General features: G+C 42.5%; 1 protein-coding gene across 1 annotated transcript; it reads right to left on the reverse strand.

Moving 5' to 3' along the window:
- Positions 1-806: 806 nt before the first annotated feature.
- On the reverse strand, positions 807-12,571 carry LOC309550221 (vomeronasal type-2 receptor 26-like; the record flags this gene model as incomplete). Its single annotated transcript, XM_082250632.1, has 3 exons — positions 12,353-12,571; positions 11,015-11,138; positions 807-1,714 (listed from the first exon to the last, which is right to left on the reverse strand). The coding sequence occupies exons 1-3, from the start codon at positions 12,443-12,445 to the stop codon at positions 807-809; spliced, it is 1,125 nt and encodes a 374-aa protein (XP_082106758.1). The 5' UTR covers positions 12,446-12,571.
- Positions 12,572-13,249: the final 678 nt, after the last annotated feature.

Genomic DNA, 13,249 nt, shown 5'->3' on the forward strand with positions numbered 1-13,249 from the left:
ACAAAACACTCATCACTTACGGTTTCTTAGACCATAGAGATGATCGGGGTTGTAAAAGCAATCCTGTGACTATTTAGCCACTAGGATCACTTTCACATTAAAAAGTGCTGCCACCTGAAAACCAAAATATAACGGGATAATGCCTGCAGCTGCAAACATCACCCGGATATCATCATCTACGGGTGAGAAGTAGTTAAAGGGATAAAACAAGGTAAATGTACATGTGTTGCAGAGATGTACTGAATTTGTTTATTTATTCATTTTCTCAGACATACACTTTTAAATAAAACAAAGGGAATGTTCCTCATTTAAAGATAATGGGTGGAGACATGGAACTCCTTCCTCTATACCCTGAGTCAATGGTGCAATATCCCTAATATATCGTATGCTACCATGGTATTGACCTCTAGGCATAATAATAATAATAATAATAATAATATTCTTAAAACATCATAAGAAACTTTTAAAATTTTATTTTATTTTTAAAACACCTTAAATCTAAAACATGATAGATTTATAAAAAAAAAAAAAACAGAACACGGGGTTTATTCATGACAAAGGATTATCAGAGCACTATGGGGACACAGCACACTTCCTATACACTGTTTATTCTATATCCACGTTAATGACAGCAGATTTCTTTTGCATATATTTATGTCTCATCTCAGTGAGTAATCACAACCTATCACAGTTACTGCTTTTGCCAAAGAACATTCTACGATCTCATTGCAAGCATTTTATTTGCTATAATTTGCTATCCACAATTCACAGCATTACTTTTCATGCCAGTATATAAGTTATATTTTTCATTGAGGTGTCTTTCTTTGGGCTACAGTGGCCTTCACATTCAGATCTGGTCTAAGGAGAAGGATGTAACATTTGGGGATGAAGATACAGCCCAGGAGTCCAGCACTGGAGGACAAGATGGCGAAGACCTCCACAGCCACCATGTATTTCCCTTTAGTGCTGAGGTAGGCTGGGATGAAGGAGATCCAAACACTGCAGAAGACCAGCATGCTGAATGTGATGTACTGAGCTTCATTGAACGTGTCTGGAAGTTTCTTGGCTAAAAACGCTACAATAAAGCTAAGCATGGCCAGACCTCCCATGTAGCCAATCACAATGTAGAAAGCAGTGACTGAGCCCTCATTACACTGTAATATCATCTTTCCCACCTCCACTTGGCTGTTATACTCTAGGAAGGGTGGAGAAAAGACCAACCAGAAGACACAGGCGACGAGCTGCCCAGAAGAACAGATAATCAGAAGGAAAGCAGAGAATTGTTTCCTCAGCCATTGGCTTGGTTTACCGATAGGTCTGGTAACATTAAAAGCCAGAACAACAGTAACTGTTTTAGCCAAAACTGAAGAAATTGCAGCTGAAAAAGTTGTCCCAAAAACAGCTTGTCGGAGAAGACAGGAGATCTTTGTAGGACGTCCGACGAACATCAGAGGACAAAGGAAGGACAGGATGAGTGAGAGGAGAAGGATGAAGGTGAGGCTCCGGTTATTGGCTTTTACTATTGGAGTGTCTTTGTGTTTCACAAATATCCCAAAGATGATTATAGTTCCAGAACAGAATAACAGAGCCATAAAGATTAGAGAAATCCCCAATGTATCTCCATAAGACAGGAACTCAATTGATCTTTGTATACAGGTGTCTCGTCTCTCGTTGGGCCATTGATCCTGCGGACACTCATAACACCTTTCCATGTCTGAAAGAGGAAAAAAGGTTCTTATAGAAAATGACAAAGACTATAGGGCACAAGTCATAGCTTTAAATCCAATATTGTGTGATATAGAATTTTCCTGGAGTCAGGATCAATATATGATTTATTGTATCATGTGATCGAGAGGAAGATTCATCACAAGATAGAACAATTGGACTTTTTTAATCCCATCCATACTTTGATTTTCTGGAGATTACCCAGTTTATCTGGAAGTTAAAAGTAAAGATAATTATCTTAATTTTATACAAACCAAGTTTCCACACAGTTTCTATTGAATGACCAGAAAAAGTTGGGCTTGTGTCAGTTATTAGTGATCTTTGGTGGGTCCTCATGTATTCTTCTATGTCTTCCTATCCTTGTGTGCGTCTTCTTCCCCAGCCAGTAGAACTGAGACTAGGAATGAGCCATCACACCAAGCTTTGGCTGAATACAGCAAATAGAAGAGCACAAAAAGCCGCACAACCGGTTGAAGATGCAAAAAGTTAAAATCCAAATTTATTTTGCAGGCAAAAAGATAAAATCATCCAAGATGAAACCAAAACAGTCGGAGACATGGGGGGGAAAAGGGGAGCACGGCGGTTGACGCGTTTCACGGAGTCTTCCGCTTAGTCGTAACCATGCTGTACAATACAAGACACTGCTATATATAGAGGAAAAGGCATTTCAAATAACATGTACCTCCCAGAATGTGCTTGATTGAGCCCACACAGCTGCAGATACTAAATCCCAATTAAGGGCACACAAACAGCCCAGCAGGAATTGTATGTTTGTTTTTGCTTCACCTTTTGTCCAAAAACGCATAGCAAAAAAGTTCTATAAATGCATATGCGAAAAAGCTTTCAATAAAAATAAGGAAAAAACAGTAGTGATAATATAAAAAGACAGCTGGTAGAAGCCAAAAAACTAACAAAAACAATGTAAAGGGAGAAAAGAAAAAAGAAAAACGAAGGGAAAAAAACAAAGGGAAAAAAAAAGGGGGAAAAAAGAAAAAAACAAACAAAAAAACAAGAAAAAGAAAAAAGAAAGACAAAGAAAAAGAAAACAGTAAAACGGAAGCATATAGATGTATTCATACCCAGATGGAACTATGGTATAAAAGGAAATGGTGTATAATATAGTCATGAAGAGCATATATGTGTAAATATATAAGTGGTACACATAAAAATAATAAATGTGTAACCACAAACACATACATCACGTCCATATAGCATATGAAACAAATAGATAAATGGGGGGGGGGGGGGGAATTGTACACATATGTAATAGGTATGAGCACAACCCCCAAAAACGTATAACCCCATCCATTGAGTGGTATATCTGCAACTGTGTTCACATACATAGGGCAATCCACCCAATCGAAAGAATATAAAAATAACCAATGAGATATGTAAGAACACTAAACATTACCATAAAAATAATAATAAATACATAAATGCATAAACATAGAAGTCCTGTGTGTCTTTATCAGCATAATGGTATTATTATCCCCTATAAAGATATAAAAATAGGGACATTTAAATGGATATATACCCAAGACATTGGTAACGTCTCAGGCATATCCCACATCGATCTAACAAAAAAAAAAAAAAAATATATATATATATATGCTTACGTGTACATGTCGACTTAGATCATACTGAACACAGAGTATAGCATGCACATGTGTGAACCACCGTGCATATAGCACAATCAATATCCATAAAGGAATCAGCCACACATTGCATAAATATATAGCCATGGGGGCAAGCCGAACGGAACAACATGCATATATATCGAAGAACACATGCATTCCGAAAAAAAAAAAAAAGGATGCAGAGACCGAAATGGGACAAAAGGGAAGGAGAAATGAGAAAAAAAGAGAAAAGAAGAAACAAAGAAACACTAAGACATAGAATGGTCAATCAAAGAAACATGTACCATGTATGAGTATGGGATACAGGTAGCCCTCTCTGTATGTATAGTTAAATGTATGTACCCACGAATAGATACATGAATCATTACTGGGAATAAAAGTGAGTAACATCCCATTCAAAGTTTAAACCGCCAGGTAAGCGGGTCTGGAGTTTATGAATCCAGAAAACCTCCCGCTTACACAGAAGGCGGAACACATCGCCCCCTCTTACAGGAGCAACCACACGTTCGATCACTTGGACCGATATCAAAGACAGATCACCGTCATGTTCTGAATGAAAATGTCGGGCCACATTCGTGGATTTCCTCAATCTGACATCACTAAGGTGTTCCCTAAATCTGTCTTTAAGTTTTCGTGTGGTGCGACCCACATATTGTACAAAACATTCTCTGCAAGTAATGAGATAAATAAGGTATGTAGTGTTACAATTAAAAAACCTGTTGATTTTGTATGTTTTGTTCTCAATAGAGGATTGAAAGTTAACACCCCCTAGAATATGGGGACATGTAATGCAGTCCTTAGCCCCACATCGGAAATTACCTTTCAGATGCAACCATGTTTCCGATGTATTTTTAATTGTAGTGCTAAACAGACTTGGGGATAACTGGTTGTTCCGTTCGGCTTGCCCCCATGGCTATATATTTATGCAATGTGTGGCTGATTCCTTTATGGATATTGATTGTGCTATATGCACGGTGGATCACACATGTGCATGCTATACTCTGTGTTCAGTATGATCTAAGTCGACATGTACACGTAAGCATATATATATATATATATTTTTTTTTTTTTTTGTTAGATCGATGTGGGATATGCCTGAGACGTTACCAATGTCTTGGGTATATATCCATTTAAATGTCCCTATTTTTATATCTTTATAGGGGATAATAATACCATTATGCTGATAAAGACACACAGGACTTCTATGTTTATGCATTTATGTATTTATTATTATTTTTATGGTAATGTTTAGTGTTCTTACATATCTCATTGGTTATTTTTATATTCTTTCGATTGGGTGGATTGCCCTATGTATGTGAACACAGTTGCAGATATACCACTCAATGGATGGGGTTATACGTTTTTGGGGGTTGTGCTCATACCTATTACATATGTGTACAATTTCCCCCCCCATTTATCTATTTGTTTCATATGCTATATGGACGTGATGTATGTGTTTGTGGTTACACATTTATTATTTTTATGTGTACCACTTATATATTTACACATATATGCTCTTCATGACTATATTATACACCATTTCTTTTTATACCATAGTTCCATCTGGGTATGAACACATCTATATGCTTCCGTTTTACTGTTTTCTTTTTCTTTGTCTTTCTTTTTTCTTTTTCTAGTTTTTTTCTTTTTTCCCCCTTTTTTTTTTTCCCTTCGTTTTTTTCCCTTCGTTTTTCTTTTTTCTTTTCTCCCTTTACTTTGTTTTTGTTTGTTTTTTGTCTTCTACCAGCTGTCTTTTTATATTATCACTACTGTTTTTTCCTTATTTTTATTGAAAGTTTTTTCGCATATGCATTTATAGAACTTTTTTGCTATGCGTTTTTGGACAAAAGGTGAAGCAAAAACAAACATACAATTCCTGCTGGGCTGTTTGTGTGCCCTTAATTGGGATTTAGTATCTGCAGCTGTGTGGGCTCAATCAAGCACATTCTGGGAGGTACATGTTATTTGAAATGCCTTTTCCTCTATATATAGCAGTGTCTTGTATTGTACAGCATGGTTACGACTAAGCGGAAGACTCCGTGAAACGCGTCGACCGCCGTGCTCCCCTTTCCCCCCCCATGTCTCCGACTGTTTTGGTTTCATCTTGGATGATTTTATCTTTTTGCCTGCAAAATAAATTTGGATTTTAACTTTTTGTATCTTCAACCGGTTGTGCGGCTTTTTGTGCTCTTCCATTTGCTGCTATCAGGACTGCGGATCCGTGCCTGCACCTGAGTTGGATGTGTTTGGAACTATCCCCTCACTTGAGCGGTTCTTTTCCCTCTTGACCGTTTTTTGGCTGAATACCCTGTACAGCGGGAGCCATACATAATATATAGAGGAGGTATTTCTACTGTTTCTATAAATGATATCTTCCCATCGACACTGGTGTCACAGATTTGGGAGACTTTTGGAGAGGACTGCAGGCTAGCCTCCTGGCCACTGACTGTGTGGACTGTGAAGCAATCCTTATTGGTAATCTCATCAACTTAAGCCACCTGTCTTTCACCCATTATTAATTAACAACCTATTATCTACTGTGGGGATGTGTTTACACTTATAATAATGTGTATTGTTCTTTGGGAGCTCGATGCCGGCAAGTCTGACCTGGAATGAGATCCTTGATTGTCCAGGTGGTAATTGTGTCATCTATTGTTTGTCTGCTAGCATTCTGTGCATTCCAACTAGGCTGGTTTAAGTGCTAAGTTAATTAGCATGTTAATTATATAATTGTCAGCTAAAGTAGTTGCTAGAGGGGGATTAGCCATGAGTCAGCCCTACCTCGTTCTCTAAACCATTGTGTGATGTTTTGGGTAAATATTCTGGTCATTGTTCATGTAGGGACTGACATTCTTTTCAAGTGTATAAAAGGCCTGTATTCTTGTTCAATAAACAGTTCTTATTCAGGTTTACTCCGAAACTGGTATTGCATAGTTCTTGGGGTAACTATAGCCAGATTCATGGGTCTCATGTTCCAGAGCTTAGGAAGCAGCTTCTTGGCGGAGATACCCAGTCGGGGTGTCTGGATTCCGTTCCAACTGTTTCCTAAGGAAATCACATCCGCAAGACCCATTGAAGTCACCAAAATTCACTTGCCTATTAGCCCATAAAACGGCCATTTTAAATTTGAGAGATTCTGTTTCCATTGATTTCATTGGGGTTCAGCATCTGGAACCAAACCCAGGGCAGATTTTCTCATCCCTACCTGAGATTATCTTTAGACAAGATTCTTATAGCAAATATTGTAGAACCATGGCAGTTGTTATTTTTTCTTTTTTTGCACCAGTGCTGGATACATTTTTCTCTATATTTCTCAGGTCCAGAGACAATAATCTCACATTGGGATTTGCTTTCCTATCTGTACTAGCTCCCAATCAGCTTCACCCACCGGCAGGCCCATTGACAGTCAGCATTTTTGTTCCTGCGGTGGGTGCCGCTCATTGTGATTGACATGGATCCGCATCACTGGACAATGTGATTGATGGTGGATTTACATTGTGCAGCTTTGTATGTGTTTATATTTTACATTTCACTTTTTTTATGAAAGTGGGTGCATGGAGATGTATCTCTGGCTACTCTTTTATTGTTAAAGTGGACTTTCATAATACAATAAGATCCTTCCCCCAGAGACCCCACAAGCACTGGGTCAGGGTTGTTATAAAAACAAAAAGCAGAGCGCCTCTAAGTGTTATCAATTTAATTAAAAGGGTAAGGCAGGTACAGGAAAACTGCTCACATTTAACCACTTAAGCCCCGGAGGATTTGGCTGCTCAAAGACCAGGCCCTATTTTGCGATTCAGCACTGCGTGACTTTAACGGACAATTGCGCGGTCGGGCGATTCTGTACCCAAATGAAATTGACATCCCTTTTTTCCCACAAATAGAGCTTTCTTTTGGTGGTATTTGATCACCTGTGCGTGTTTTTATTTTTTGCGCTATAAACAAAAAAAGAGCAACAATTTTGAAAAAATAACAATATTTTTCACATTATTTTAATATGAAATTCTCAAAAAAAAATCGCAATAAGCGTATTTTGATTGGTTTGCGCAAGTTATTGCGCAAAGTTATTGCGTTTACTATCTATGGGAAAGATTTATGTCCCCCTCCTGATCAGATTACCCCACCAGGTCAGGTGCCTGATTACATTATCCTATGCAGATGAAATTGTATACAGAAATAGAAATAACCTGAACTAATTACCTAGCCATCTGGACAGAAACAATAGGTGAGTAAATCAGCATAGTCAACAATTTGTGGAAGACAGGTGGTAGAGCTGATGATATTAGCATCTGCTATGAGTCTGACTGTCTTGGGGAGACATGGGCTTGAATCAAAGATAACATTACTCCAAGGGGCCCACATATAGTGTCTGTCTTTCATTCCTAGTGATGGTGACTATTGTTAAACATCTCCCCCCCCCAAAAGGTAGACTAACCAGGTACCAGATCTCCAATCGGTCTGTGCCTGAGTTAGTCGGGTAACAAGTCCCAAAGAGTCAATCTATACCATATTCTCTGTGTCCATTAAGTCCATCATTTTCTTGGTCACCCTGTGTCCCTAATAGACACAGGGTGACTTACACATAAGAGGGGCCTAGTGGGTACCTCTCTAAGGTAAGCTGTGTTCCACAGCCCCCCATCCAAAGTGACTCCTGTCACCACAGGGTCTGGTGTGGATTTTTGGGAGTTCCCACAATTTTAATAATTTTTGCATGAGGTTCCCCATAAAAATCCCCTGCTATACAACCAACAGACAATTTCCCAGCACACTTACCAGCTAGCCTGCAATATAAAACAAATTACCCCGTCTAACAGTTCATGTTAAATACAAGAGGGTTTAATTGCACATGTTTGCAATTTACGTGAAAGCCACAGCGCTCTGCCAAGGCTCCTCTGTATACTGCGATCCTAACCACTTGCCAACCGGCCTATAGTAAAAATACATCATTTGTTTGACATTAAATATCGGGATTAGCTGGCAGCTATAACCCCAATATATTTTTTTCCTCCCTCCCCCCCATCTGCTCCAGTCCCTTCTCCTCTCCTCCTCCCCCCTGCCCCTGTCTGCTCCACTCCATTCTTCTCTCCTCTCCCCCCCATCTGCTCCACTCCCTTCTCCTCTCCTCCTCCCCCCTGCCCCTATCTGCTCCACTCCCTTCTTCTCTCCTTAATTCTCCTCTCCCCCCTGCCCCTATCTGCTCCACTCCCTTCTTCTCTCCTTAATTCTCCTCTCCCCACATCTGCTCCAATCCAGTGGCGGTTCTACATTAAATTGCTCCCAAGGCCCAATAAATGCAGAGTGCCACAGCAATGCCACCAATAAATGCAGAGTGCCACAGCATTGCCCCCAATAAATGCAGAGTGCCACAGCAATGCCCCCAATAAATGCAGAGTGCCACAGCAATGCCACCAATAAATGCAGAGTGCCACAGCATTGCCCCCAATAAATGCAGAGTGCCACAGCAATGCCCCCAATAAATGCCGAGTGCCACAGCATTGCCCCCAATAAATACAGAGTGCCACAGCATTGCCCCCAATAAATGCAGAGTGCCACAGCATTGCCCCCAATAAATGCAGAGTGCCACTGCAATGCCCCCAATAAATGCAGAGTGCCACAGCAATGCCACCAATAAATGCAGAGTGCCACAGCATTCCCCCCAATAAATGCAGAGTGCCACAGCATTCCCCCCAATAAATGCAGAATGCCACAGCATTGCCCCCAATAAATGCAGAGTGCCACAGCAATGCCCCCAATAAATGCAAAGTGCCACGGCATTGCCCCCAATAAATTCAGAGTGCCACAGCATTGCCCCCAATAAATGCAGAGTGCCACAGCAATGCCCCCAATAAATGCAGAGTGCCACAGCATTGTCCCCAATAAATGCAGAGTGCCACAGCAATGCCCCCAATACATGCAGAGTTCCACAGCATTGCCCCCAATAAATGCAGAGTGCCACAGCAATGCCCCCAATAAATGCAGAGTGCCACAGCATTGCCCCCAATAAATGCAGAGTGCCACAGCATTGCCCCCAATAAATGCAGAGTGCCACAGCAATGCCCCCAATAAATGCAGAGTGCCACAGCAATGCCCCCAATAAATGCAGAGTGCCACAGCATTGCCCCCAATAAATGCAGAGTGCCACAGCAATGCCCCCAATAAATGCAGAGTGCCACAGCATTGCCCCCAATAAATGCAGAGTGCCACAGCAATGCCACCAATAAATGCAGAGTGCCACAGCAATGCCCCCAATAAATGCAGAGTGCCACAGCATTGCCCCCAATAAATGCAGAGTGCCACAGCAATGCCCCCAATAAATGCAGAGTGCCACAGCAATGCCCCCAATAAATGCAGAGTGCCACAGCATTGCCTCCAATAAATTCAGAGTGCCACAGCAATGCCCCCAATAAATGCAGAGTGCCACAGCATTGCCCCCAATAAATGCAGAGTGCCACAGCAATGCCCCCAATAAATGCAGAGTGCCACAGCAATGCCCCCAATAAATGCAGAGTGCCACAGCATTGCCCCCAATAAATTCAGAGTGCCACAGCAATGCTCCCAATAAATGCAGAGTGCCACAGCAATGCCCCCAATAAATGCAGAGTGCCACAGCATTGCCCCCTTTCAATGTAGAGATGCCAGCATGCCACCTTTCAATGCAGAGCGCCAGCGTTACCCCCGCGAGACCCGTCCGTGCACTTACCTCACTTCTCTTCCGTTCAGTCCCCGGATTCCTCGCGTCTCCTCAGTCCTCCCGCGGTGCCTCCTCCTCGGCCAATGGCGTGGGGTTTGCCTTTCGGCCAATCAGGAAGCGGGAGGACCCACTCCCTGATTGGCCAGGAGGAGGATCAGTGTGACAATAGCGAATTTTCATTCGCTATTGTCACACAATGGGCGGGCTCGGGGGGGGGGGAGCAATGCTCTGCGCCTCGGCTCGGCTGCGGCAGTGGTGGTTTTTAGGCATGGGTGAACAGGGCTCGGCTGCCACAGTGCAATTATTCAAACTTCCACGGGCGGCCCGGTACCATTTGTTCCACGGACCGGTACCGGTCCACGGCCCAGGGGTTGGGGAACACTGTCATGCCGCCCACCACGTGTCATGAAAAAATGCCGCTCCGGGCAGCTTCCCCGTTCGCCCATGCCTAAAACTGCCACTGCTCCAATCCCTTCTTCTCTCCTCCCTTCTCCCCCTCTCTTATCTGCTCCAATCCCTTCCTTCTCTCCTTCCTTCGTCCCCCCCCCCCCCATCTGCTCCAATCCATTCTTCTCTCCTCCCTTTGGTCCATAGAGACATGGATGAGTGAGTTTAGGGTGGAGGAACATGGCTGGCCTGCACAGAGTCCTGACCTCAACCCAATAGAACACCTACGGGATGAATTAGAGCGCAGACTGTGAGCCAGGCCTTCTCTCCAACATTCCCATAAACACACTGAAACATTCCCATAGACACACTCCTAAACCTTGTGGACAGCCTTCCCAGAAGAGTTGAAGCTATTATAACTGCAAAAGGCGGAGCCAACTCAATATTGAACATTACAGACTAAGACTGGGATGCCATTAAAGTTCATGTGTGTGTAAAGGCAGGCGTCTCAATACTTTTGACAATATAGTGTAGGAAGAGAGATAAGGCGGACTATAGTATTAGAGGTACCAACCAGTACTATTGGAGATCCCATTCTCCGGGCAGGGCACACACTGGTGACAGCAGGGTTGTCTTCCTCCAGATTGAAGTTTATGGTATCCTTGAGGGCAGATCTCGGAGCACAGAGAACGTGGAGTCTGAAGACAAAGATAATAGAATAAATCTCTGGATGTGTAATAATAATGATTACCTATATGGACCAAGTTCTCCTATAAGGATAAACAACATGTCTGAAGTGTAAGTATACTGTCCACCATTCTACCGTTCCTATATGACCCATCTCTAATGATGAGTCCATTACTCTCCTTCCATATTATACACATGAATTAAAGTGTAACTAAACCCAAAACTAACAATGTCATATATTACAGATTACCAGTCCACACATGTATATCTGTCCAAAAATACAATGTGATCAGAAAGTTAAAGCAATTTCTGTAAGCGACTACCCCCCCCCCCCTCCCCCAATGTAATAGAGAGGAACGAAGACAGACATGTCCAGTCCAGTCTGTATTACAACCATGGCTCCCCCCATAGGTACAATGGAGAAATGGGACATGAAATGTGTTATTCGTAGGACTATGAAGTGAAAATGAAGTAAAAAAAAAAAACTAAAATATAAAAACGAATGCAGCCACCACATCTATGGACTGGTAATCTGCAATGTATTACATTTTGGCTTATGGTTTTAGATACAACACTTTAAGACCGGGCCTTTTTCTTACATTTGTTGCTTACGAGGTAAAATCAATATTTTTTGCTAGACAGTTACGTAGAACCCCCAAATATTATATATTTTTTTAGCAAAGACCCTAGAGAATAAATTGGCGGTTGTTGAAACACGGTTCTTGCGCAGCGGTTTTTCAAATACGATTTTTTTGTAAAAACGACACTTTATTCAATTAAAAAAGGCCAAAGAGATGAACGGTGGCCATCTGTCCATCACTCATCTCTATGCTAAAACATAGCTGAGGTCGGATGGTTCCCGGGGCTCGCGGATCGGTAACATTAGCCCGGGAACCACCGGGAGAGGGGTAGGGGGGCATCTCTACCGCTGCTTATAAAAGTGATTCAATGGTGAATCTGCAACTGGGACCACTTTTATCAGAAAGCCGACCGCCTGAGGAAACAAAAGATACCGGGGTTATGGCATCTATCTTCAGCCATCACCCCGGTATTTTCTGTAAAGTCATAATGTACATTTACAGTTATGCGGTCAGCAAGTGTAGAATGTTTTCTTATGAATGGTTTCTTGGTTTTGGCTCTTTGTACATTTTTGTTTTTATGTGTTATGTGGACTTTAAACATTTTTTTGTGTTTTGTAAAGACTGAAAGATGTTTTTTCAGATACCTGAGAGAATCGTGGATTCCACCGAATCGCACTCTCATTAAGTTGGAGTCTCATTTCTCTTCCGTGTTTGTAGAAAAATCCAACTGGATCCATTGATAAGGAATCATTAGGTGTAAATATGATGTTTAATAGATCAAATCCGAATGAGACTTTTCCTTCATTAAACTGGATCTCCTCTCCTCCTTTAGTGGTAATGTGCGCTCTTCTCAGATATCTGTTCATCTGAAAGTAATAAAAGGCCAATCACATCTACTACTCCTCTCCTCCCCCCCCCCCATCCCATCTGCTCCACTCACATCTTCTCTCCTCAATCCCCCCCCCCATCTGCTCCACTCACATCTTCTCTCCTCAATCCCCCCCCCCATCTGCTCCCCTCCCATATTCTCTCCTCAATCCCCCCCATCTGCTCCACTCACATCTTCTCTCCTCAATCCCCCCCCCCATCTGCTCCACTCCCATCTTCTATCCTCAATCCCCCCCATCTGCTCCCCTCCCATATTCTCTCCTCAATCCCCCCCATCTGCTCCACTCCCATCTTCTCTCCTCAATCCCCCCCATCTGCTCCCCTCCCATATTCTCTCCTCAATCCCCCCCATCTGCTCCACTCCCATCTTCTCTCCTCAATTCCCCCCCCCCCCCATCTGCTCCAATCCCTTCTTCTCTCCTCCCTTTGCCTCTCCCCCATCTGCTCCACTCCTTTCTTCTCGCCTCAATTCTCCTTTCCCCCCCATTTGCTTAAATCTCTTCTTCTCTCCTCCCTTCTCCTCTCCCCTGCCCCTATCTGCTCCACTCCCTTCTTCTCTCCTCAGTTCTCCTCTCCCCCCATCCGCTCCACTCCCTTCTTCTCTCCTCAGTTCTCCTCTCCCCCCATCCGCTCCACTCCCTTCTTCACTCCTC

Source organism: Pelophylax lessonae (assembly GCF_965119305.1).
Source record: "Pelophylax lessonae genome assembly, chromosome: 3".
NCBI classification, from domain to species: domain Eukaryota; kingdom Metazoa; phylum Chordata; class Amphibia; order Anura; family Ranidae; genus Pelophylax; species Pelophylax lessonae.